At 40.6% G+C, this 22,465-nt stretch overlaps 2 protein-coding genes across 2 annotated transcripts; one reads left to right on the top strand and one right to left on the bottom strand.

Moving 5' to 3' along the window:
- Nucleotides 1-9,393: 9,393 nt before the first annotated feature.
- On the bottom strand, nucleotides 9,394-17,854 carry LOC103407763 (uncharacterized). Its single transcript, XM_070809529.1, has 15 exons — nucleotides 17,358-17,854; nucleotides 17,087-17,217; nucleotides 16,866-16,998; nucleotides 16,618-16,774; nucleotides 16,457-16,535; nucleotides 16,102-16,142; nucleotides 15,902-16,018; nucleotides 15,733-15,813; nucleotides 15,416-15,478; nucleotides 15,292-15,343; nucleotides 15,056-15,130; nucleotides 14,918-14,965; nucleotides 14,721-14,756; nucleotides 14,559-14,633; nucleotides 9,394-9,684 (listed from the first exon to the last, which is right to left on the bottom strand). The coding sequence occupies exons 1-15, from the start codon at nucleotides 17,515-17,517 to the stop codon at nucleotides 9,610-9,612; spliced, it is 1,323 nt and encodes a 440-aa protein (XP_070665630.1). The 5' UTR covers nucleotides 17,518-17,854; the 3' UTR covers nucleotides 9,394-9,609.
- A 579-nt stretch (nucleotides 17,855-18,433) lies between these two features.
- Nucleotides 18,434-22,465, top strand: LOC103421924 (ethanolamine-phosphate cytidylyltransferase-like). The gene is made up of 9 exons (XM_008359971.4): nucleotides 18,434-19,044; nucleotides 19,144-19,379; nucleotides 19,493-19,674; nucleotides 19,908-19,979; nucleotides 20,330-20,397; nucleotides 21,219-21,339; nucleotides 21,630-21,695; nucleotides 21,802-21,924; nucleotides 22,243-22,465. The coding sequence occupies exons 1-9, from the start codon at nucleotides 18,698-18,700 to the stop codon at nucleotides 22,312-22,314; spliced, it is 1,287 nt and encodes a 428-aa protein (XP_008358193.2). The 5' UTR covers nucleotides 18,434-18,697; the 3' UTR covers nucleotides 22,315-22,465.

The raw sequence follows: 22,465 nt of genomic DNA, 5'->3' as shown, positions 1-22,465 counted from the left end.
CGGTCACCGGAAAACTGGGAAGTTTTCAAATTAACTATTCTCACTCGTTTTTCGTCCATTTTTCTCGAATTTTATACCAAATCGAAGCCCTTAACATGTAGAACCACGATGGAATGGTTTTAAGCACTAAAAACCACGGGATCATACCTTCCAAAATTTCAAGAAATCGGCCAAACGTCGAACTAGGTGATTCCGACGTCCAAAACTTCCAAACGACACACTCCGAGCTTCCTTGGGACTTCCTAAAGCTCACTATGAGCTTAGTTTGGCCTAAAACACAACCAATTCAAAGCTCGTGAACAGTACACATTTACGGGATCTTTAGAAACTAGGGTTTTCGAAGTAAAACTCACCTTAAATTGGTACCTACGTGATCGTGGAGTCCTCAGGAATGCAATGGTAGCCTTAAATCTGACGATGGTAGAAGTTTTGGGTGGTTTTGGTGGTTGCTCGTACGTTCGAGAGGGAGAGAGAGAGAGTGAGTGTCTGAGGAAGAGAGAGAGTGACAGTATACGGGAAATGGGGAGGGAATTAGGGTGTGAGGCCCTACCTAAACCCCCAAACACAAAATTAATATATAGAAATGTAAATCTAAGTCCTAGTTTAAGTTCCTAACACTAATTAATATTCTAATTAACAATAGTTTAGGAACTTTAGGTAAAACTAATGTCGAATTTACGCACCTTAATCCCGTTTAAGGTCATTTTTGTAATTCCGCGTCCTCGGAATTAATAATTTTGGGACGGGCTGTGACAATCTCCCCTCCTTATAGAATTTCGTCCCCAAAATTCCAGCCACCAACCAAACCATCAATACTCATAAAATAGCCTCGGATACATATCTCTCATCCGTTCTTCTGTCTCCCATGTAGCTTCTTCCGCTGCATTGTTCCTCCACAATACTTTTACCAAGCTCACTGTCTTATTCCTTAGAGCCTTATCTTTCCAATCCAGTATAGTCACTGGTTCCTCGTCATACGTCAAATCCGGATTAATTTCCAAAGGTTGAGTAGGAATCACATGTGAAGGATCTGAAACATAATGCTGAAGCATCGAGACATGGAACACATTATGTACCTTAGACAACTCTGGAGGCAGCTCCAACCTATAGGCAACTTCACCAATCCTCTCAGTGATCTCATAAGGTCCAATGTACCTGGGACTTAGCTTTCCTTTCTTTCCAAATCGAACCACCCCTCTCCAAGGCGATAATTTCATAAATACATAGTCGCCCACATTATACATTTTATCCGTCGTATGTCGATCCGCTAGGCTCTTTTGCCTATCCTGGGCCACTTTCAGGTTAGACTTAATTACCTGAATATTCTGAGTAGTCTCATCCATAATCTCTGGGCCCTCAAGTATTCTTTCACCGACCTCTGACCAACATAATGGCGTACGACAAGCTTTACCATAAAGCGCTTCAAATGGAGACATTCCAATACTCGAATGAAAACTATTATTGTAGGCAAACTCCATCAAATCCAAGCGATCATGCCAAGAATCACCAAATTGCATCACATAGGATCTCAACATATCCTCGAGCGTCTGAATAGTCCTCTCTGACTGACCATCTGTCTGTGGGTGATAAGCTGTACTGTAAAGCAATCTAGTGCCCAAAGCTTCTTGAAAAGCTATCCAAAACTTAGAAGTAAACCTTGGATCTTGATCAGAAATGATATTCACTGGGACACCATGATACTTTACAACCTTCGATATGAATAACTTAGCCAGCTTACTTAAAGGGCACTTCTCCCTTATTGGAATAAAATGTGCTGATTTGGTAAGTCGATCTACAACCACCCAAATGCAATCAAAACCATTTTGTGTACGAGGCAGCTTATACACAAAATCCATCGTTATATTCTCCCATTTCCACTGGGGAACGGGGAGTGGTTGCAATCTTCCAAACGGCTTCTTTCTTTCAGCCTTAACCTGCTGGCAAACAATACACCTACTTACATACTCTGCAATTTCCCTCTTCATACCCGGCCAATAGTAAAATGGTCGAATGGTATGATACATTTTAGTTCCTCTTGGGTGCATAGCATAAGCCGAACAATGTGCTTCATCCAAAATTTCTTTCTTTAGTCCCTCATTATTTGGCACATACATCCTGTTCTCTTTCATAAGCATACCATCTGATCCTCGGATCCTGAGATATTTCTTCTTCCCTTTCTTTCTTAAACTGACCAACTCTTGGATTTCTTCATCCAACAATTGAGCTGCAAGCACCCGATCAATTAAAATTGGCTTGACTTGAAAATTGGCAAGAAAAGCTTCACTTTGCTCTTCCAATTCTAACTTTACTCCAGTAGATCTCAACTCTGCAAAAAGAGGAACACGGCTGGCATACAAAGCATTAAGTCTCCCTTGAGGTTTCCTACTCAGAGCATCAGCTACCACATTTGCACGACCCGGATGGTACTCAATCGTGCAATCATAATCACTTAACAATTCTAACCATCTTCTCTGACGAAGATTAAGATCATGCTGCGTGAAAAGGTACTGAAGACTTTTATGATCTGTAAAGATCTTACATTTCTCGCCATAGAGATAATGTCTCCAAATCTTCAAAGCAAACACAATAGCTGCCAACTCAAGATCGTAAGTATGATAGTTCCTTTCATGAGTCTTCAACTGCCTAGAAGCATAGGCAATCACTCTACTATGCTGCATCAAAACACAACCCAAACCATTCAAAGAAGCATCACTGTAGATCTCGAAGTTACCATTATCATCAGGAAACATTAACACCGATGCATGAGTAAGGCAATATTTCAACTGCTGGAAACTTTGCTCACACAACTATCATCCCACTCAAACTTAACATCCTTCCTGGTTAACTTCGTTAATGGCAAGGCAATCATAGAAAAGTCTTGAACAAACTGTCGATAATAACCTGCCAAGCCAAGAAAACTCCGCACCTCAGTGACGGTTCGAGGTTGTTCCCAACTTTCCACTGCTGCTATTTTTTGAGGATCCACTTGAATTCCTTGGGCTGATACCACATGTCCCAAAAATGCCACTTGATTCAGCTAAAACTGACATTTACTAAACTTGGCATATAATCGGTGTTCCCTCAATTTCCTTAACACCAAGTTAAGATGTCGAATATGGTCTGATTTCGACTTAGAGTATACCAGAATATCATCAATAAAAACAATAACAAACCTGTCGAGATATTCCTGGAATACTTCATTCATCAATCTCATGAAAGCTGCAGGGGCATTAGTCAATCCAAATGGCATAACCAAAAACTCATAATGCCCATAACGAGTCCTGAAAACCGTTTTATGAACATCCTCATCTTTAATCTTTAATTGATAATACCCAGATCTCAAATCGATCTTAGAAAACACACAGGCACCTTTGAGCTGATCAAACAAATCATCTATACGAGGTAAGGGATAACGGTTTTTAATCGTTACCCGATTCAATTGCCTGTAATCAATACACAATCTCAAAGTTCCATCATTCTTTCTCACAAACAACACCGGAGCTCCCCAAGGTGAAGAACTAGGCTGAATGAAACTTTTATCAATTAATTCTTGCAATTGAATTTTCAACTCTCTTAATTCCGCTGGTGCCATTCTATAAGGAGTCAAGGAGATAGGGTTTGTACCTGGAAGCAAATCAATCGAAAACTCCACATCTATCTGGGGGCAATCCAGGCAAATCATCTGGAAACACATCAGGATAGTGTCTGACTACTCCGACTTCCTCCACACTACTGGGAGCAACATCATTCAAAACCACATGTGCTAAGTATCCCTGACAACCCTTGAATAACAACTTCTTTGCCCTTATGAAGGAAATAACACCATGCCTCACCCCACTTCTTTCACCCACAAAAGTAACCTCGGGTAGTCCAGGACGAAGAAAAGTAACTGATTTCCCGTAACAATCTATATGGGCGCGATTATAATGCAACCAATCCACCCCTAAAATCACATCAAAATTCACGATGTCTAACGGGATAAGATTAGCAGGCATAACTACATTATCTACCATCACTGGACACCCAGGATAAAAACTATCAACATAACATTTATTCCCTCTAGGCATAGCAAACTCTAAATCAAACCCTAGAGGTGAAGGATGAGGTTGTGTCATTTGAGCAAAGGTATGAGAAATCACAGAGTGCGTAGCACCACAATCAATCAAAACTCTAGCAAAATGACCAAGAACATTCAACGTACCCATAATCAAGTCTGGATGGTTCTGAGCATCTTGCAGCGAAATGTGGTTAACACGTCCCTGAGCTGGTTGTCGTCCTCCACGACCTCTGCCACTCTGATTACCTCGTCCCTGATGAGTACGTCCTTGACCTGCCTGGGCAGGCTGCCTAGACGGCCCTGCACTACTAGCAGAAACCCCTCTCTGTTAGGGCCGACCCCCCTGATACCACTGAAATCCGCTAGCTGGCATAGACGGATATGAAGTATAACCTCCCTGATCCTGAGAATATCCACTCTGAAAATAAGGATCCTGGGAATATTGATACTGTCCCGGAGCATAAGGAGCAGCATCACCCTGATAGTGATAAGCACCACCACGACCAAACTGGCCATAACTGCCTGAATTTAAGTTCTGCTGAGTCGGTACTGGAGCTGGCATAACAGGCTGCTGGGGCCTCTGCTGACTCTGGGGACACTGTGCAGCTCGATGTCCTGCCTGACCACATGTAAAGCATGCACCACTGCTTCTCCTACATTCCCTATGATGTCGGAAATTACAACGGCGACATAACGGAGGACCAGAACCACCAGTACCAACAAAACTTCTCTGACTAGGAAATCTAGGTCCATTACCAAACCTACCACCTCCTTTCCTCGGACCTGTGGCACTAAATCCACCACTGGAAGAACTCGAACTCATTCCACTTTTCTTGAAATTCTGCGTCTTACGGGGTCCTTGAAAGGAGATACCTTTACCCTTGCCGTCATTCCTCTGGTTGCCACCATTCTTATCTTCCTCTTCATCACTATCACTAGGAAATTTCTCGGACTCCTCCATCCGAACCATAATTTCAGAAAACTCATGATAATTAGCACAAGGAAGTGCGCTAGCAAATGTTCGCCATCTCTTCTTTGATCCCAACTTAAATCGACGAAGCATTTCCACTGGATTAGCAGCCACGTCCGGATCATAACGAGACAAATCTGTAAACTTCCTGTAGTATTCACCCGCCGACATCTTCCTTTGCTTCAATTGGGTGAACTCCTGCTTCTTACTATCAATGTACTCTGGAGGAACAAATCTTTTCTTAAATATTCCCTTGAATGTGCCCCAATCTTGCACCATCTCAGGTGCCAGAAAATTAGTTTCATTACTCCACCAAACTGCAACCTCTCGGCTTAAAAACCAAATGGTAGTCTCGACCCATCTATTCTCAGGTAGGTTCCCTTGACTCCGCATTACTTGAAAAGTCTGCTCAATCCGATCCAACCACTTTTCTGCCCCCTCATAACCTTCATTTCCCTCAAAGGTATCCAATTTCAGATTATACATCGTCTCTACGAGCGTTCTCTGAGGAGGACGGATATTAGCCTTAAAAGCCTGAGCCATTGCTTCCCCTAATTGGGCTATATCGGGGAAATTAGGCTCAGCAGCACGGCGAGGCTCTCTACGAGGCGGCATAATTCTGACAGAAGACATAAAAAAATCAATAGAAGAATTCACTAGTTATACAGGACTGCAACCTATGCTCTGATACCAAACTGACACACCCTAACCCGAAGATTAGGACGTGTTGGCCATCACGTGAGCGTGACGTAACCATAAGTGCAGGCGGAAACGATAATATAACAAAATACGAACCAACAAAAACCACTAATTGCAGTTATTAACAACCTAGTATTCTATGTGCATAAGAGTGTACTAAACACACATAAACAGAGCATAAGCGTCTAGGTGCAGTCAAGTAGGACCATAATTAATTTACAACACCCTCGGGTGAATCCTACATTTATTTAGTCTGTCAGAACGCCAAAGAAGTCCTCGTAGGCCACCAACGCCTCAACTAGAACCTGGAGGGGCGCAAAACAGAAAACGTGAGTGGGCGAAAATAAAGCTTTTCCAAAACATTTCATAAATCCACATTTATAACCCCTCTTTGAAAACCTGTATACTTTCCCAGAAAAATAGTATATAAACATATATATCTCAACCATCTCAATCATCAATCTCATAACAGATTCAATAGAAAATGTGCCATATCAAATTCAACAGTTTAGTATGAATGCATTAACATAAATCAGGTGGAAAGATAAATCAACCGGAGACCCTGCAATGGTCCTGTACGGCTGAATCTAGAGCTCAAAATCTCATCTAGCCAGAGTCACCTAGTATGACCTGTACGGCATTACACTGCACATAAGTCGGAACTATCTAATGTAGTCTATACGACTTAATGGTTAATGTTACGCTCTAGTGCTTCTCTCATCAATCATCTGTGCACATAATCTAAGGTCACCTACCAGTCGGAACCCTTCTAATGGTCTATACGACTGGCATGTCGGAACCACCCCTAGTGGTCTGTACGACTAGCATCTACTTGGATCCAAGGTGAGCGTGCGATGCAGGGTGAATAATATAAGCACTAATACCAAGGTGCAGTTTATGAGCTCAACATATCTCAACATCATCATAACAGTAATAATACTCACCTGATACTCACCTGTGCGTCCACAGCACCATTTCACATATATGCATCATTTAACAATTCATAATATTCATGAAATTCTATGCATGGCAAACCAAACTATATTTCATATCTCATTTCAACATACTTTTCATTTAAGTTGATTTCTGGGGAAATCGAGTATATAGGTATATATATAGAAAGCAATGCCCACTCACTGGTATGTTGCCGGGTCGTAACCCCCTTGACGCCCCTGGATGTGCTCGTCCTCGCTATAAGTCTCACCTATATGCGAAACAACTATAAAACGTCATTTAAAGCGCATAAACGAAACTAGGCAATTAATTCCTCATACGATGCTCAATTTTGACAAATAAATACTCTAACGCGATCTACACAACCTCACGAGCATCGTACTATTTTTAAAATAATTTTTCTACGTCTCACGCGCCCCCACGCGCCGAATTGGGCACGGGTCTACGCGCCCCCACGCGCGGCCACGTGCGTTGCATGTTGACGGCGTCAGTTAACGCCGTCAGGAATATTCCGTTAAAACCTAACGGTACCGTTAACGCCGTTAGGAATATTCCGTTAAAACTAACAGAATATTCCTGTTTCTTCTCTGATGGTCTCTCGCCGGACTCCGGTCACCGGAAAACTAGGAATTTTTCAAATTAACTATTCTCACACGTTTTTCGTCCATTTTTCTCGAATTTTATACCAAATCGAAGCCCTTAACATGTAGAACCACGATGGAATGGTTTTAAGCACTAAAAACCACGGGATCATACCTTCCAAAATTTCAAGAAATCGGCCAAACGTCGAACTAGGTGATTCCGACGTCCAAAACTTCCAAACGACACACTCCGAGCTTCCTTGGGACTTCCTAAAGCTCATTGTGAGCTTAGTTTGGCCTAAAACACAACCAATTCAAAGCTCGTGAACAGTACACATTATGGGATCTTTAGAAACCCTACGTGATCGTGGAGTCCTCAGGAATGCAATGGTAGCCTTAAATCTGACGATGGTAGAAGTTTTGGGTGGTTTTGGTGGTTGCTTGTACGTTCGAGAGGGAGAGAGAGAGAGTGAGTGTCTGAGGAAGAGAGAGAGTGACAGTATACGGGAAATGGGGAGGGAATTAGGGTGTGAGGCCCTACCTAAACCCCCAAACACAAAATTAATACATAGAAATGTAAATCTAAGTCCTAGTTTAAGTTCCTAACACTAATTAATATTCTAATTAACAATAGTTTAGGAACTTTAGGTAAAACTAATGTCGAATTTACGCACCTTAATCCCGTTTGAGGTCATTTTTGTAATTCCACGTCCTCGGAATTAATAATTCCGGGACGGGCTGTGACAATAATACTATTAGAAACAGTTACAATAAAAGAATTCAAACATTTTGATTGAATAAATGGATAAAAACTATGTAAAAATAAGAAATAATAAATGGCAAAAGAATGTATCCATAGTGTTAAAAAAATTGGTACATTTTACAAAAAAATTGGTTCATTACACATATGTACATTAATAAAGAAGAATGGGTACATTATAAATAAATTAGGGTACATATAAAAGATTAAAAAATTATGAGTACAAATGAATTTTTAAATAATATAGGCCCTAAAAGAAATTAATACATGGGTACAAAATAAAACTAAAAAGAAAATACTACAAATTTAAAAAAAAATGTTGCAAATTAAAAGTGGGTACAAACTAAAAATATAAATATATGATACAAAGTTTAGGCATAAAACATAAATATACCATATGTAATTTTTCTATCATTGATTAAATATACAATGTCACGTGACGGTATACACATGGGTACAAACAAAAATAAACCTTTAAAAAATATGGGCACAAAAAGAAACTAATATATGAGTACAAATTAAAAATGAAAAGAAAATAGGTACAAATTAAAAAAAAATATTTGCAAATTAAAAATAGGTACAAACTAAAAATAAAAATACATGATAAAAAATTTAGCCATAAATATAAACATACTAATTGTAACATTTTTAACACTAAAGGAATATATTTAAAAATAAAAATATTTTATTATTCAAATAATTAATGATGTTATTAATACCAAGGACCTTGATAAAAAATTAAAAATGAAAAGGATTTTAATCAATGGAGTAACAAAAAGAAGGATATAAACCTAATTTCTCCTTTTTCAATATTTATCGGAATCTAAATATTTTAAGGTTAAAATGTTCATAAAATTAAATTATGATAGCCTACATATTTAAAAAAAAAGATACTTTAAGAAAAAAATTATCCTAAATTCACTTTTTAATAATAGCGGGCTAAAAATTTAACCCATAAAGGTTTAAAACCTAAATTTTCTGGCTTAAAATTTTTAAGTTTTAACCCAGAAATTTGAGATGGTCTAACACCTTTTTAGTTAGTCAATGTGTTGTTTTGGTGACAAATCAATTAGTCACGGAGGCTTCAGTCTCATTTATAGATCTTTTTCGTGACTAAATGTTTTAATCACAATATTTTGTACCTTTAGTCATGAGACAATAGTTGTCACTGAAAGCCAAATTTTTAACGGGCCTTTACAGAAATAAAGAAATCAAGTGGGACTCCCTCTGCCCTTTTGCAGATAAGCAAATGCTCCCCTCTCTGTAAATGGTGATGCGCAAAGAAAGGAACGGACTTTTTCGGCACTTCAAAACTTTTCGGTTACAATTTTCGACAAATAAATGGTCACGGAATTTTGCTGATGGACTTGAATTTTCGATAACTGGCTGTCGGGCAGATATGTAATATACGAAGGATTTATAATACAACATTCTGTGCACCATCCAACCATCGCATGCCCTGATGATGCAACGTAAAAAAAACGAAATGAATAACGTGATACAATTCAATGCTGACGGAAAAGTGCGAGCATCCATGCGGCATGAAGTTAAAACGTCCACTCTTCAATCTGCGCAGATGCAACAACACTCATTCTTCAACCTCGTTCGCAGTTTGCACCGACTCTGCAACTGGCGGTATGCAATCTACCTTGAAGCGCAGAACCTATGTTCCAGAAGATGAAAGGATAAAAATGTAAGAAAATTCCCATATTGGACGTACCAAACAAGAAACATCGGCTCAAAACGGGTACCAAAAGATAACAATGATGCATGTAGAATTCAAATGCGATCAGTTCATGATACAACAACAACAACAACAACAACAAAGCCTTTTCCCACTAAGTGGGGTCGGCTATATGAATCCTAGAACGCCATTGCGCTCGGTTTTGTGTCATGTCCTCCGTTAGAACCAAGTACTCTAAGTCTTTTCTTAGAGTCTCTTCCAAAGTTTTCCTAGGTCTTCCTCTACCCCTTTGGCCCTGAACCTCTGTCCCGTAGTCACATCTTCGAACCGGAGCATCAGTAGGCCTTCTTTGCACATGTCCAAATCACCGGAACCGATTTTCTCTCATCTTTCCTTCAATTTCGGCCACTCCTACTTTACCTCGAATATCCTCATTTCCAATCTTATCATTTCTTGTGTGCCCACACATCCCACGAAGCATCCTCGTCTCCGCCACACCCATTTTGTGTACGTGTTGATGCTTCACCGCCCAACATTCTGTGCCATACAACATCGCTGGCCTTATTGCCGTCCTATAAAATTTTCCCTTGAGCTTCAGTGGCCTACGACGGTTACACAACCCGCCGGATGCACTCTTACACTTCATCTATCCAACTTCTATTCTATGGTTGAGATCTCTCTAATTCTCCGTTCTCTTGCACGATATATCCTAGGTAGCGAAAACGGTCGCTTTTTGTGATCTTCGCTAGATTGCTCCGATCATTAGTGTGGATAAGTATATAAATGGATATAGATAGGAAAGCAAACACAAGATGTACGTGGTTCACCCAGATTGGCTACGTCCACGGAATAGAGGAGTTCTCATTAATTGTGAAGGGTTTACACAAGTACATAGGTTCAAGCTTTCCTTTAGTGAGTACAGGTGAATGATTTAGTACAAATGACATTAGGAAATATTGTGGGAGAATGATCTCGTAATCACGAAACTTCTAAGTATCGGAATGTGGTATCGTCTTGACTTGCCTTATCTGTCTCACAGGTAGATGTGGCATCTTCTCTGGAAGTACTCTTCCTCCATCCAGGGGTGGTATCTTTAACTGGTGGAGATGCACAAGGTAATGTATCAATTTCACTTGAAGCTTACTTGTAGTTTCAGGCTTGGTCAAGCGCGATACAAACCATGTAGTAGGAGTCCCTCAAGTTGCCGAGCTAGGGGATTTGCTGAAAGAGGTGACAGACAAGGTAAGCAATCAGAGCTCCGGCTGATTGTTCACATTCTCCCTATCTTGCAGGCAGCATGAAGGATAAAGAGAAGAAAAATGAGAAGAGATGATATGGGATACTTTTGCTTTTGAAGAAGTAACTTTCCACAGGCTTATTCTTGAACTGAGCTGGAGGGTTTTCTGGTTTCCTCCAGAGTATAAGGCCGACTGAAGAATTTGAGGGTCAAAACAAGTCCATCAAATCTAGAGTACGTTCGACCCTACTGATATGGGATACTTTTGCTTTGACAGAGTAATGGATGTATCGGCACGTGTGCTGTTACGCTTGTCTCCACATGCTTCCTTGTATCCTTCTCACTTGCCCTATCTGTTCCTCAGGCAGATGCGGTATCTTCCCTGGAAGCATAAGATGTTGAAGATGAGTACTCGAGAGCAATGCCAGGTAAGTAAGTTCCAGGCAGTCAGTTCCTGGCTGGAAGCTTGATTCCAAGTGCTGACTGATTGCTCTCTTTCTCCTTGTCTTGCAGGTAAGAACAAGGCCAAAGGAAAAGACAGGGAAAAAGCATGATATGGGATACTCTTGCTTTTAACCCTGATGATATGAGATATTCTTGCTCTAGTATAACTTGTTTGCAGAGGTATTATCGGGGGGAAAGAAAGCTGAATATTTCGAAAGGCTTCGTTGAGAGTGCCCTCTCATATATGAGGAAGGGTTGAGCATTTTTGCAGGTCTGTCTGTCCGTTGGGGATGGAGGTTGACATATATAGGAGTCTCCTTAACAACAAGTAGTAATGCTATTCCTTTACCCTGTCAGAGCACTTTGAAAAAGTGGTCTGTGGTATGTGGAAAAATGATGTTGCGTGTGAAGATTACAGACAGCTTTATCCAAGGAGATCCGGCTCTTGTAGTTGGGAAAGTGTTGCCTCTTCGGTTTTCGAACAAGCAATCCTATCAGGGATCTGGCTCTCGAGATTCGGAGAACGATGTCTCTTCGATTTTTGAGAAAGCAATCCTGCTGGGGGTCTGGCTCTCGAGATTCGGAGAGCGGTGTCTCTTCGATTTTTGAGAAGGTAATCATGTTGGGAGTCTGGCTCTCGAGATTCGGAGGGCGGTGCCTCTTCGATTTTGGAGCAAGCAATCTTGTTGGGGGTGTTTTCTCGAATGTGAGTAAAGGTTGGGCATGTTTGCTAGTCTACCTTGCTACGAAGCACAGAGGTTGACACACAGGGACTTTCCAATTATCCAGCAATGGTACTGTTCCTTTACCCTCTCTTCGATTTTTGAGAAAGTAGTCATGTTGGGAGTCTGGCTCTCGAGATTCGGAGGACGGTGCCTCTTCGATTTTGGAGCAAGCAATCTTGTTGGGAGTGTTTTCTCGAATGTGAGTAAAGGTTGGGCATGTTTGCTAGTCTACCTTGCCACGAAGCACAGAGGTTGACACACAGGGACTTTCCAATTATCCAGCAGTGATACTGTTCCTTTACCCTTGTGGGTAATAATATGGGGTAGCTAGACCTTCAAAATTTATGTGTCTAAACTTTGTTAGTGCTGTTTCTTTGCTATTCTTTTACCCGTCTTGGTCAGAGCGATGTAGTGGAAGCTGCAAGCTTCACGTGCTCAACTTTGGCAGAGAACTTTGGCAAAGTTATCTGTGATACACATGAGCTACTATTGCGTGTGGGAAGTGGGTGATTGAACAGTAAGACTCATGTGCTTTCTACTTCACCAGAAGTCTTCGACAGAATGCCCATAATTTCCGCAAAGCTGAGTGTGCGTGTGACAGGTGCTGCCAAGGCTGGAAAAGTAGGTGCCTCTTCGATTTCTGAGATCGGCCCTCGTGGTCTCTGAGCAGCCCAACTTTTGAGAAAGCAAGCGCCTCTTCGATTTCTGAGATCGGCCTTCGTGGTCTTTGAGCAGCCCAACTTTTGAGAAAGCAGACGCCTCTTCGATTTCTGAGATCGACCCTCGTGGTCTCTGAGCAGCCCAGCTTTTGAGAAAGCAAACGCCTCTTCGATTTCTGAGCAGGCGCCTCTTCGATTTCTGAAGCTCCGTCGAGTGCAGATTTTTATAGGGGCTGGCATTAAGTTCCAAAGCACACTTGAATCTCCCCCAGTAGAAGCTCCATTCTTACACTTCTAAGATCTTGATTTGTTCGACCTCTTCTCTCTTCAACACCTTTGAAAATGTCTGGCCCCTCCGACCGTCGTTTTGACTTGAACCTTGTTGAAGAGGCAGCCCCGCCTTCTCCAGACAACATATGGCGCCCATCCTTCGTCTCCCCTACTGGTCCTCTTACCGTTGGGGATTCCGTTATGAAGAATGATATGACCGCTGCGGTGGTGGCCAGGAACCTTCTCACTCCCAAAGATAACAGACTACTTTCCAAACGATCTGATGAGTTAGCTGTTAAGGATTCTCTGGCTCTCAGTGTTCAGTGTGCAGGTTCTGTGTCTAATATGGCCCAACGCCTATTTGCTCGAACCCGCCAAGTTGAATCATTGGCGGCTGAAGTGATGAGTCTCAAACAGGAGATTAGAGGGCTCAAGCATGAGAATAAACAGTTGCACCGTCTCGCACATGACTATGCTACAAACATGAAGAGGAAGCTGGACCAGATGAAGGAATCTGATGGTCAGGTTTTACTTGATCATCAGAGATTTGTGGGTTTGTTCCAAAGGCATTTATTGCCTTCGTCTTCTGGGGCTGTACCGCGTAATGAAGCTCCAAATGATCAACCTCTGATGCCTCCTTCTAGGGTTCTGTCCAGTACTGAGGCTCCGAATGATCCCCCTCCGGTGCCTTCTCTTTCTGGGGCTCTACCGACTGCTGCGACTTCTCCTAAGCAACCTTTGTGAAGGCTCTCTCTTGTTTGTTTATTTTGACTCATGTATATGTACATATTTGTAGCTTATCGGGGATATCAATAAATAAGCTTTCCTTCATTTCAACGTATTGTGTTAAATACACCAAAGCCTTCTTCTCTAAGTTCTTTGAATTTTCTTTTGTTGGAGCTTTGTGAGTGGAGCATGTAGGTTGAGGTAGTGTTCCCTTAATTTCCTGAGTGAGGAAAACTTCTCGGTTGGAGACTTGGAAAATCCAAGTCACTGAGTGGGATCGGCTACATGAATCTTAGAACGCCATTGTGCTCGGTCCTGTGTCATGTCATTCGTTAAATCCAAGTACTCTAAGTCTTTTCTTAGAGTCTCTTCCAAAGTTTTCTTAGGTCTTCCTCTACCCCTTCGGCCCTGAACCTCTGTCCCATAGTCGCATCTTCTAATCGGAGCGTCAGTTCATGATAAAGATTGAAAAATGGTCAGATTTCACTTTCGATCTCTCAAGTTCATATTAAAGTCATCTGACTACCTTAGCTACTTTTGTAGAGATGGAGACTTGGCAGCCACTATATGCGGTAACAAACGATGATTGAATATAAATGTAACAGAATATATGGAAAAGACGCCAATTCTGTTGATAATGAGTTATGATCCAACAAAACTTAACGGTTCAAACTTCAAAGTAAAGCTTTCAAGTAGCATCTAAGGCCCAGTCGTTTTCAAGCAAGAATACGTAAACTGGCGTAGTAGAACAAAATAAGAATATATAGAAGATACCGAAACATGTCTGCGCACCTTCTTAAAAAAATTTGAATAGGAATTGTCCCAAATCAGTTTGTAGATTCCAGCCTCGCATGTGCAGAAGTTTCCCTGTAAACGAACACTCATATTGAGGCCAGGACATTTAATATCACAAATGATCTAACACCACAAAAAGCCCGAAATAGCAAAACTTACTTGGTCAGAATCGTAGCGTCGGTAAGGTAAAATGAGCTGTGGTAAAACCAGCAATGCCCCAAAGTAATTACAAGAAAAGAATTAAGTTAGAAACAGAAATGAGAAAGTGAAAAAGGAAGCAACAATACAAAGGTTGAAGAGGAGGAGACCAAAGTAAACATAGTAATTAACAACGGAGACATCATAGTTAAACTTACAGATTTTTCCCCAGAAGAATTTGTGTACTCGACACTAAATCCAATATCCTGACCAACAAACATAAATCTCAATATGGAATTTACACTGTAAAAACTTTAAGTAAACAACATATGACCAACAACGTTTAGGAACAATACCAAGTTTATCTTCCCCTGTACAAGCGAGAAATCCCAAGCAATATATGAATTTATCGCATCCACAGCCAATAAAACCTATAAGAGTAATGAAGCCACATTTATTACCGGCTGGGGTAATAGTTAAACGGCCAGCGTTGTTAAGAAATAAATCAATAGATTTACACACATGCATGTGAACACAAAGCATCTTCAGTCATGAGGAAAAAGAACAAGTATCACAAGATATATAAACAGACCTCATGAGTTTTCCCAGCTGGAACACTCGTCTCTTGGTAATCATCATTATTCCTATACAGAAGAAATTAGCAAAAGTTCTTATTTCAAAATTACAAAAGATAGTTTAGAGCTTCAGTGCCTCACCTTCCTTCTAATGCGCCCGCAACCTCTGCTGGGATAAAAAAGGGGGAATTTGCAAAGACCTCACTGAAAAAAAAAATGCATATGTAAATTGATATAGCACAACCTAGCAGCAGGACAAAGGAAAAACAGGCTTGCAGCCCAATAAGACAACACAGCTTTATTTTGGGTTTTCAAGTGTGCGAGTTCTATTATGCGTGTAATACACAAGCAACCATGATTAGCAATTTTTTACCTCGACACCTTTTTATGGATCAAAAGGATAGTCAAATCAAAACCTTAGCGAAAGGAAGGGGTATATAAATTGATAGGAGTAATACCTGATGAACGTAATAAACCTTTCAAACTCAGTGGTGTAGACATCAACAGCTTCTTCCAAGACAGCTAACTCTGGCTTCTTTCTGCCCAAGTCATAAAATAAAAGAGTCACCGTAAAGATAAATAGAACTACATCTTGAACATAAAAGCCAAAGATAAAAAGATTCTCACAATTTTCTATTCTCAAAGCGCCCCCAAGACAGCGAAATAAGGAGTCGTATAAGAAGCACCATAGTTGTAAGGCTGTATAAAGGGGGTCCATAACGTTGCCGTTGCTCTTCCATGGGCCTATTAATGAAGGATACAATAAGTGTATGAGACATTAATTTACCATAGAAAATGCAATTAAACTACAACCACGAAAATCTTACCCATCATCATCATTTATTTGGCAAATAAAATCAAGTAGAACCTGCACCCAAAAGGAAGCGCAGGAACAGTTACCAACACATGGAGTCAATAAAACATACTTTTGAAGTTCATCTACAAATAATATAAATAGAAGCTCCATTGAATAACCACCTCACTGACACATACAAATGCAGAACGAGAAATCTAAGCAGATAGGCAAGTAAAATTGTTAAGTATTTATCACGACATTAAGAACATTAACCATGCCAATGAACAAACTAGCAGTGGACATTCGGGTCGAAACCCAGCAGTGGATATGGAGTAGTAGGCAAACCCAGCGAATAATGTGGCAAGCAACTGCGTAGAGGAGCATACCTGTGGAACCCCAACCAAGTACTTGACAAGCGTCTTGTAGACACCAGTTGCAGAACCAAGCTGCGCTAACAGTCTCCTCCTGAAAAGTTTTTCGGCCAAGTAGAACGTAAGGTGGAGCACATGTTGCTTTTAACCTGACTGCCAAACGAAAGGAGTCTCACCTCTCCATTTGCTGATTCCACAAGAGAGCATAACGTTCACGTATAGTTGCCCCAGAACTAACCAAAGCTTCAACCTCTGCTTGCTTATTCCTCTCTGAACGCTCCCGCTGTTGTCTGATGAGCCTCCCCCGAAAATCCTGAGGAATGTAAGTCATAACTGCAGGCAGATTCAGCAATTCCATTATGATCAAAGCAGATTCACGAATACCTCATCTAAACACAACACGGGCAAGCGATAGGGAACTAACCCGTGTTGAACACACGTTCGGAATTTTTCGCTTGGAAAGACTCCAGTGTCTTCAAACTGGTTTGAAATTTCTGGCGGAGGCGATCAATCACAGTAGCAAGTTCAGCATCATCAGGACTCGACTGCTCTCGAAGCTGCCCAACCAAACACGAATTAAAAAACAACGAAAAGGCAGCATCTTTCGCAGCAAAAACCGCTTACATTAACTTAGCTTAGACTTACAGTTTGAGGCCAATGGGGTTTTTCAAGCAAAAACAGTATCTCCTCCATATGCTCTCGATTCTTCCACATGTTTTCGTCGACTTTGTGCGGCGGTTCACTCTCCAATTCACTCACTAACAATCTCTCCTCGCCTAAAAACCACACCCGTTTTATTCATTCATTCTCCAAAATACTGAAATTTTATAAATTGCAAGAAAAAAAATTTGAAAAAAGACGATCACTTTAGCAAAAATATGTAAAATTTTCAAGAGGGTTTTGAAATCACGATGACCTTGAGCCGCCGGAGAGTGGTGGAGCAAATCGGCGGTGAAGGAGCGAATCTCGGAGGAGAGGCGAGCGACGTCGTTTGAGAGAGCGGGGAATTGGTACGTGTCGTAGTAGGACGCGAGAAAAGCCCTGGTTATTGGTACTATACCCTCCGTAGAAGCCATGGTTGCTTGTGAGCAAGACCAATCCAAGGCGATCTCTCTCTCTCTCTCTCTCTCTCTCTCTCTCTCTCTCTAGCTTTCTGAGTTCGTCGGCAGGAAGAGGAAGAGGAAGAGGAAGAGGGGAGTTGCGGTGGAATAACGGAATTTGAAAGGGAATAAACGAAACAGAGAGTAGTAAAGTCCACGCCACCGGCCCACCGCCCACCACCCTCCACTCACCGATGCAGTTATTTTTAAACTTTTAAGTTAATTGTATTTCAACTCATCTGGTTTAGTGCAAGTTTACAAAATTGGAGTAGGATTCTACCTCTTTCAAATCTCCACTCCTCATCTCCTTTTTTATATTTCACTTTTTTCATTGTCTTTTTAAAACATCTTTACGAATTTGAAGAAGAGATGAAAAGATGATCTGTGATAACATTTATCGCAATTTAATAAAAATAAATTGATGTTGATAATTGGTGAATGAAATTTTATACAAATAAATTCATGTTGATAATTGGTGAATGGATCAATCAACAAAGTAGACTAAATTCAAGGTTTTTTTTTTTAGCCAAAATGACTTTTAATCATTCCGTGAGAATGCTCCTTTAAATAAGACCAAAATACTAAAAATACTCTCAAATTTTGTTAAATCATTTTGATATATTGTTTGCTAAATTAAGGATATTCCTATTATTTTGGTCCTTATAGAAACAAAGATATTTAACGAATGACTAAAATGATTGATGGTGGACAAACTCAGTCCACTGCTATCAAAATGAAGAGTTATATCAATCTCCGAACTATTTTGAATAAAATGCCAAAAATCAATAATAACTTACAAAATTTACTCAATTAATTTTTTTGGCGCAACTAACTTAATTTTGAAGAAAGAAAAATGGGCTTAACAAAGTCCAACTCAGAATCTGTTTGACCCAATAAAAATCAAAACTTTGAGTTGGACTGCAGCCCCAGACCAAGAATCACCCGCCGCACAAGAAAAAGAAAAAGTGAGAAAATTGAGCGTGGGAGAGAAAAGTGAGGGGAACCCCGAACCAAACCCAACAATTTGCAAATCAGAAAGTGCCCGACTTTATTCGATTTCCCGATTCGATACCCGAAAAGAAATGTTGGGTTGTATCAAATAACTGAAGCTATCACTTTCGTTTGATTTCATTTGGGAAATTTCGGAAGCTGCGAGATGGGTTTGGAAGATGGGAACTCAGAGAACGCGCGAAGCTGGGCGAGGTTTCTGGCCACGTGTCTCGCCGGTGGGGCGGTGGTGGCGGTGGGGGTCGGCGTCGGGGTGTCGCTTCTGGGTTCACAAGAACGCGGCGGACCTCAGCTTCCTCTGGGACTTCGATGGCGGAGGAAGAAGAACAGACCCGTGCGGGTTTACATGGACGGCTGCTTCGACATGATGCACTACGGCCACTGCAACGCCCTCCGTCAGGCGCGCGCTCTGGGCGACCAATTGGTCGTTGGGGTCGTCAGCGACGCCGAAATCATCGTCAATAAAGGCCCCCCTGTGACTCCTCTCAACGAAAGGTACCGACTTTTTGTGTTAATGGAGCTGATTAGATTCGAAATTTTGGGTTATGGCATTATGTGAACGTGTGGTTAATCCTAATTAGTTGTCTTAATTAGGATGATTATGGTTAATGCTGTGAAATGGGTTGATGAGGTGATTCCAGATGCACCTTATGCCATAACCGAAGAGTTCATGAAGAAGCTGTTTGATGAATACAATATTGACTATATCATTCATGGAGATGACCCATGTGTGCTTCCTGATGGTACTGATGCTTATGCTCTTGCGAAGAAGGCCGGTCGCTACAAGCAGATCAAGCGGACAGAAGGCGTTTCCAGCACCGACATTGTTGGTTAGTTCTATTTCTAGCATTGGAGCTGATTAAATAATGAATACTTATGTTCTGTATAGAATTACAGTTGTTTTTGTTAGTCTAACTTCGTTATTTGCTAATGCTGTGTATAGGTCGTATGCTTCTCTGTGTAAGAGAGAGATCTGTTAGTGAAATCCAACAGCATTCTTCCTTGCAAAGACAATTCAGCCACGGTCACAGCCAGAAGTTTGAAGATGGTGGGTCTGGAAGTGGAACCCGTGTGTCTCATTTCCTACCGACATCTCGAAGAATTGTTCAGTTTTCAAATGGAAAGGTAATGTTGTCTCCGTAACTGTTTCTCTGCTGGTTGTTTGAAGTGGAGCAACTTTTAGTATTCAATCCCTCACTTAGATTCCGAAGTTCGTCTCTTTATAAACAAGGGAGATGAAAGGGGAAAGACAAAACTTGATTTCTACGTCACATTATCACATATACTTATTTTAAGTGCCACACTCTGGCATTGCATTACTACTTTGTCACTTTTTAGTGGTTTATGCCTGACTGCAGGGGCCTGAATCGGATGCGCGCATAATTTATATAGATGGTGCATTTGATCTTTTCCATGCTGGACATGTGGAGGTAATGTGGATGAGTTTGCTCACATGATATTTATCCTTTACTCTCTTACAGTATCCTTTACTCTATTTAGAGTGATCTGATTCCTGAAAATTGCCACCTCTCTCTCTCTCTCTCACACACACACACACACACAAACCTAAACACACAACACAGACACATTACACATTATATCTGCACCATTGTTGTTAGACGTGGGATTTTTTTTTTTTTTTGTTCATTCTACTATATTCATGCCATTACGGTCTTCTTGTCTGTTTTTCTTTTGTTTTCCAATTTTTACTTTAGATTTGATAAGCTATTGAGGGAGAAAAAACTGACCTTTTGGTTACATGGCCATCTTTTTCATATAGATCTTAAGGAAAGCACGAGAGCTTGGGGATTTTCTTCTTGTTGGAATACACACTGATCAGACTGTCAGGTATCATCTCCATCTTACTCTCACTCTCACATGTCAATTTCTATGACCAGTAACCCTTTAATCATTTGGGTCTACTTTAGAACCATATATAGTTTGACCATAATAGAAAAATCAAATCCAATAGTAGTGACTTCCACACACGTGTGTGTATATTATCTCTTCACATGAAAAACAAATTAATCCGTAAGTCAATTTTGTACCTATTGTTCTAGGTTTTCTCATTGAATGGGTTTTCAGTAGCATACTAGTTGCGATAGAACCTTGTCACTGGTCACCACTTTGAAAAAATTGGCTGAGTATCAGTTTATCTTTCATGAAAGTTGATTTACTTAATCTACCTTTACGGTTGGTGCCCTTTTCCCTACCTTGTGTGCATTTTGGTGTTACATAAAAACACAACTTTGCTCTCACCATATATGTGGATTATTTCTAATTCCTGGGAAGCAACTTATCTTTATATAAATTTCACCAATACTTCAGTTCATGAGAGGTCGCACTTGGTGCGATGGCAAGTGCCTTCGCCCATGAGCGGTAGGTCTCGGGTTCGAGACTTGGGAGCAGCCTCCCCATAAATGGGGGTAAGGCTAGCCGACATTCACCTCTCCCAGACCCTGCGTTAAGCGGGAGCCTTGTGCACTGGGTACGACCTTTTTTTTTCAGTTCATGAACTTCCATCTCTTACAGATGTTCATTTATTCTTGCAACCTCTGATTAGGGTATTTTGTTTTACTTCCAAGTACACATCCTTTTTTTACTTCCATCTCTTATACTGTATTTCAAAACCCACTAGGTAATAGCTTTATCTAATATTTGCATTACAGTGCTAACAGAGGAGCACATCGCCCAATAATGAACCTTCACGAAAGAAGCCTAAGTGTTTTGGCTTGCCGCCATGTGGATGAGGTTATAATTGGTGCTCCATGGGTAATCTCAAAAGACATGGTGAGCTTGTCTTCTAATTTGTACTGAATTTGCTTCATTATGTATTTAGTCAGCCTTCATGCTTTTCCTGTATTCTTCTGGTTGTTTTTCTCATCGCAAAATTTTCTTATTCTTGAAGTTGGTTATAGTCTCTTTTTTTTCTCCCTCAGCATTAGTGTTAATTGAACTAGAATTTGGGTCTACCCGTAATCTTGTTTTAGTACTTTCCATATTTTTGTGAACTTGACTTGTTTAAAACAGTGCTCACACTTGTATTATATAATTCCTCATGGAATATCTTGTTGCTGCAGCTCACAACCTTTAACATCTCCTTAGTGGTCCATGGAACGGTAGCAGAGAATAGCAACTTTGAAAAGGTAAATTGCAAAACAAGTTCCTAATGCTGATGTCTTTACTTCATTAGCTTAATTCTGGAGCCGCCAAGATGCATTGGTTAGTTACACTTTTTTTTTTGTTTGGCAGGAAGAAGGCAACCCATATGAAGTCCCAATCAATTTAGGCATCTTCAAAGTTTTGGAAAGCCCGCTTGATATCACCACTTCCACAATAATTAGAAGGATTGTATCCAATCATGAAGCATACCAGGTTTTCCCCTATACCTGAGTTTCCTTGCAATACTATTGTTCGAATTTGGACCCGTCATTTATAATGAAAATTTCAAACATTATAAATACAGGGAATTGTTGTTAGCACTCCAAAAATTTTATTTAGCACTCCAAACTTCCTATAATTAGAAAGAAAAATACACATGTGACGAGTGTAGAATGATATTTTTGGAATGCTAATAACAGTTCCCTAAATATAAAGCATTTTTATGTTTGACTATTGTTTTACTTGATATCGTTTTGATTTCTACTTAGCATGCTTCAAACGTATGGCTTATCACTATTTCTTTTCCTGCAGAAACGTAACGAGAAAAAGGCAGCAAGCGAGAAAAGGTATTACGAAAGCAAGGGCTATGTTTCCGGTGACTGATAGACATAGATCTCTGAGGCCGATACATGGCTAGGCATTGAGTGCACCTGTTATTTTGGCACTTCGACGAAATATTACTAACTTCACAGATGACACAGCTGGGTTTTGGTACATTCACATGATGTTATTCACAAATCCTATTTTACGTGTA

This window comes from Malus domestica, chromosome 12 (genome assembly GCF_042453785.1).
Source record: "Malus domestica chromosome 12, GDT2T_hap1".
Taxonomy (NCBI): Eukaryota; Viridiplantae; Streptophyta; class Magnoliopsida; order Rosales; family Rosaceae; genus Malus; species Malus domestica.
Note: the sequence above shows the minus strand (reverse complement) of the source record. Positions and strands in the feature narration are given on the sequence as shown.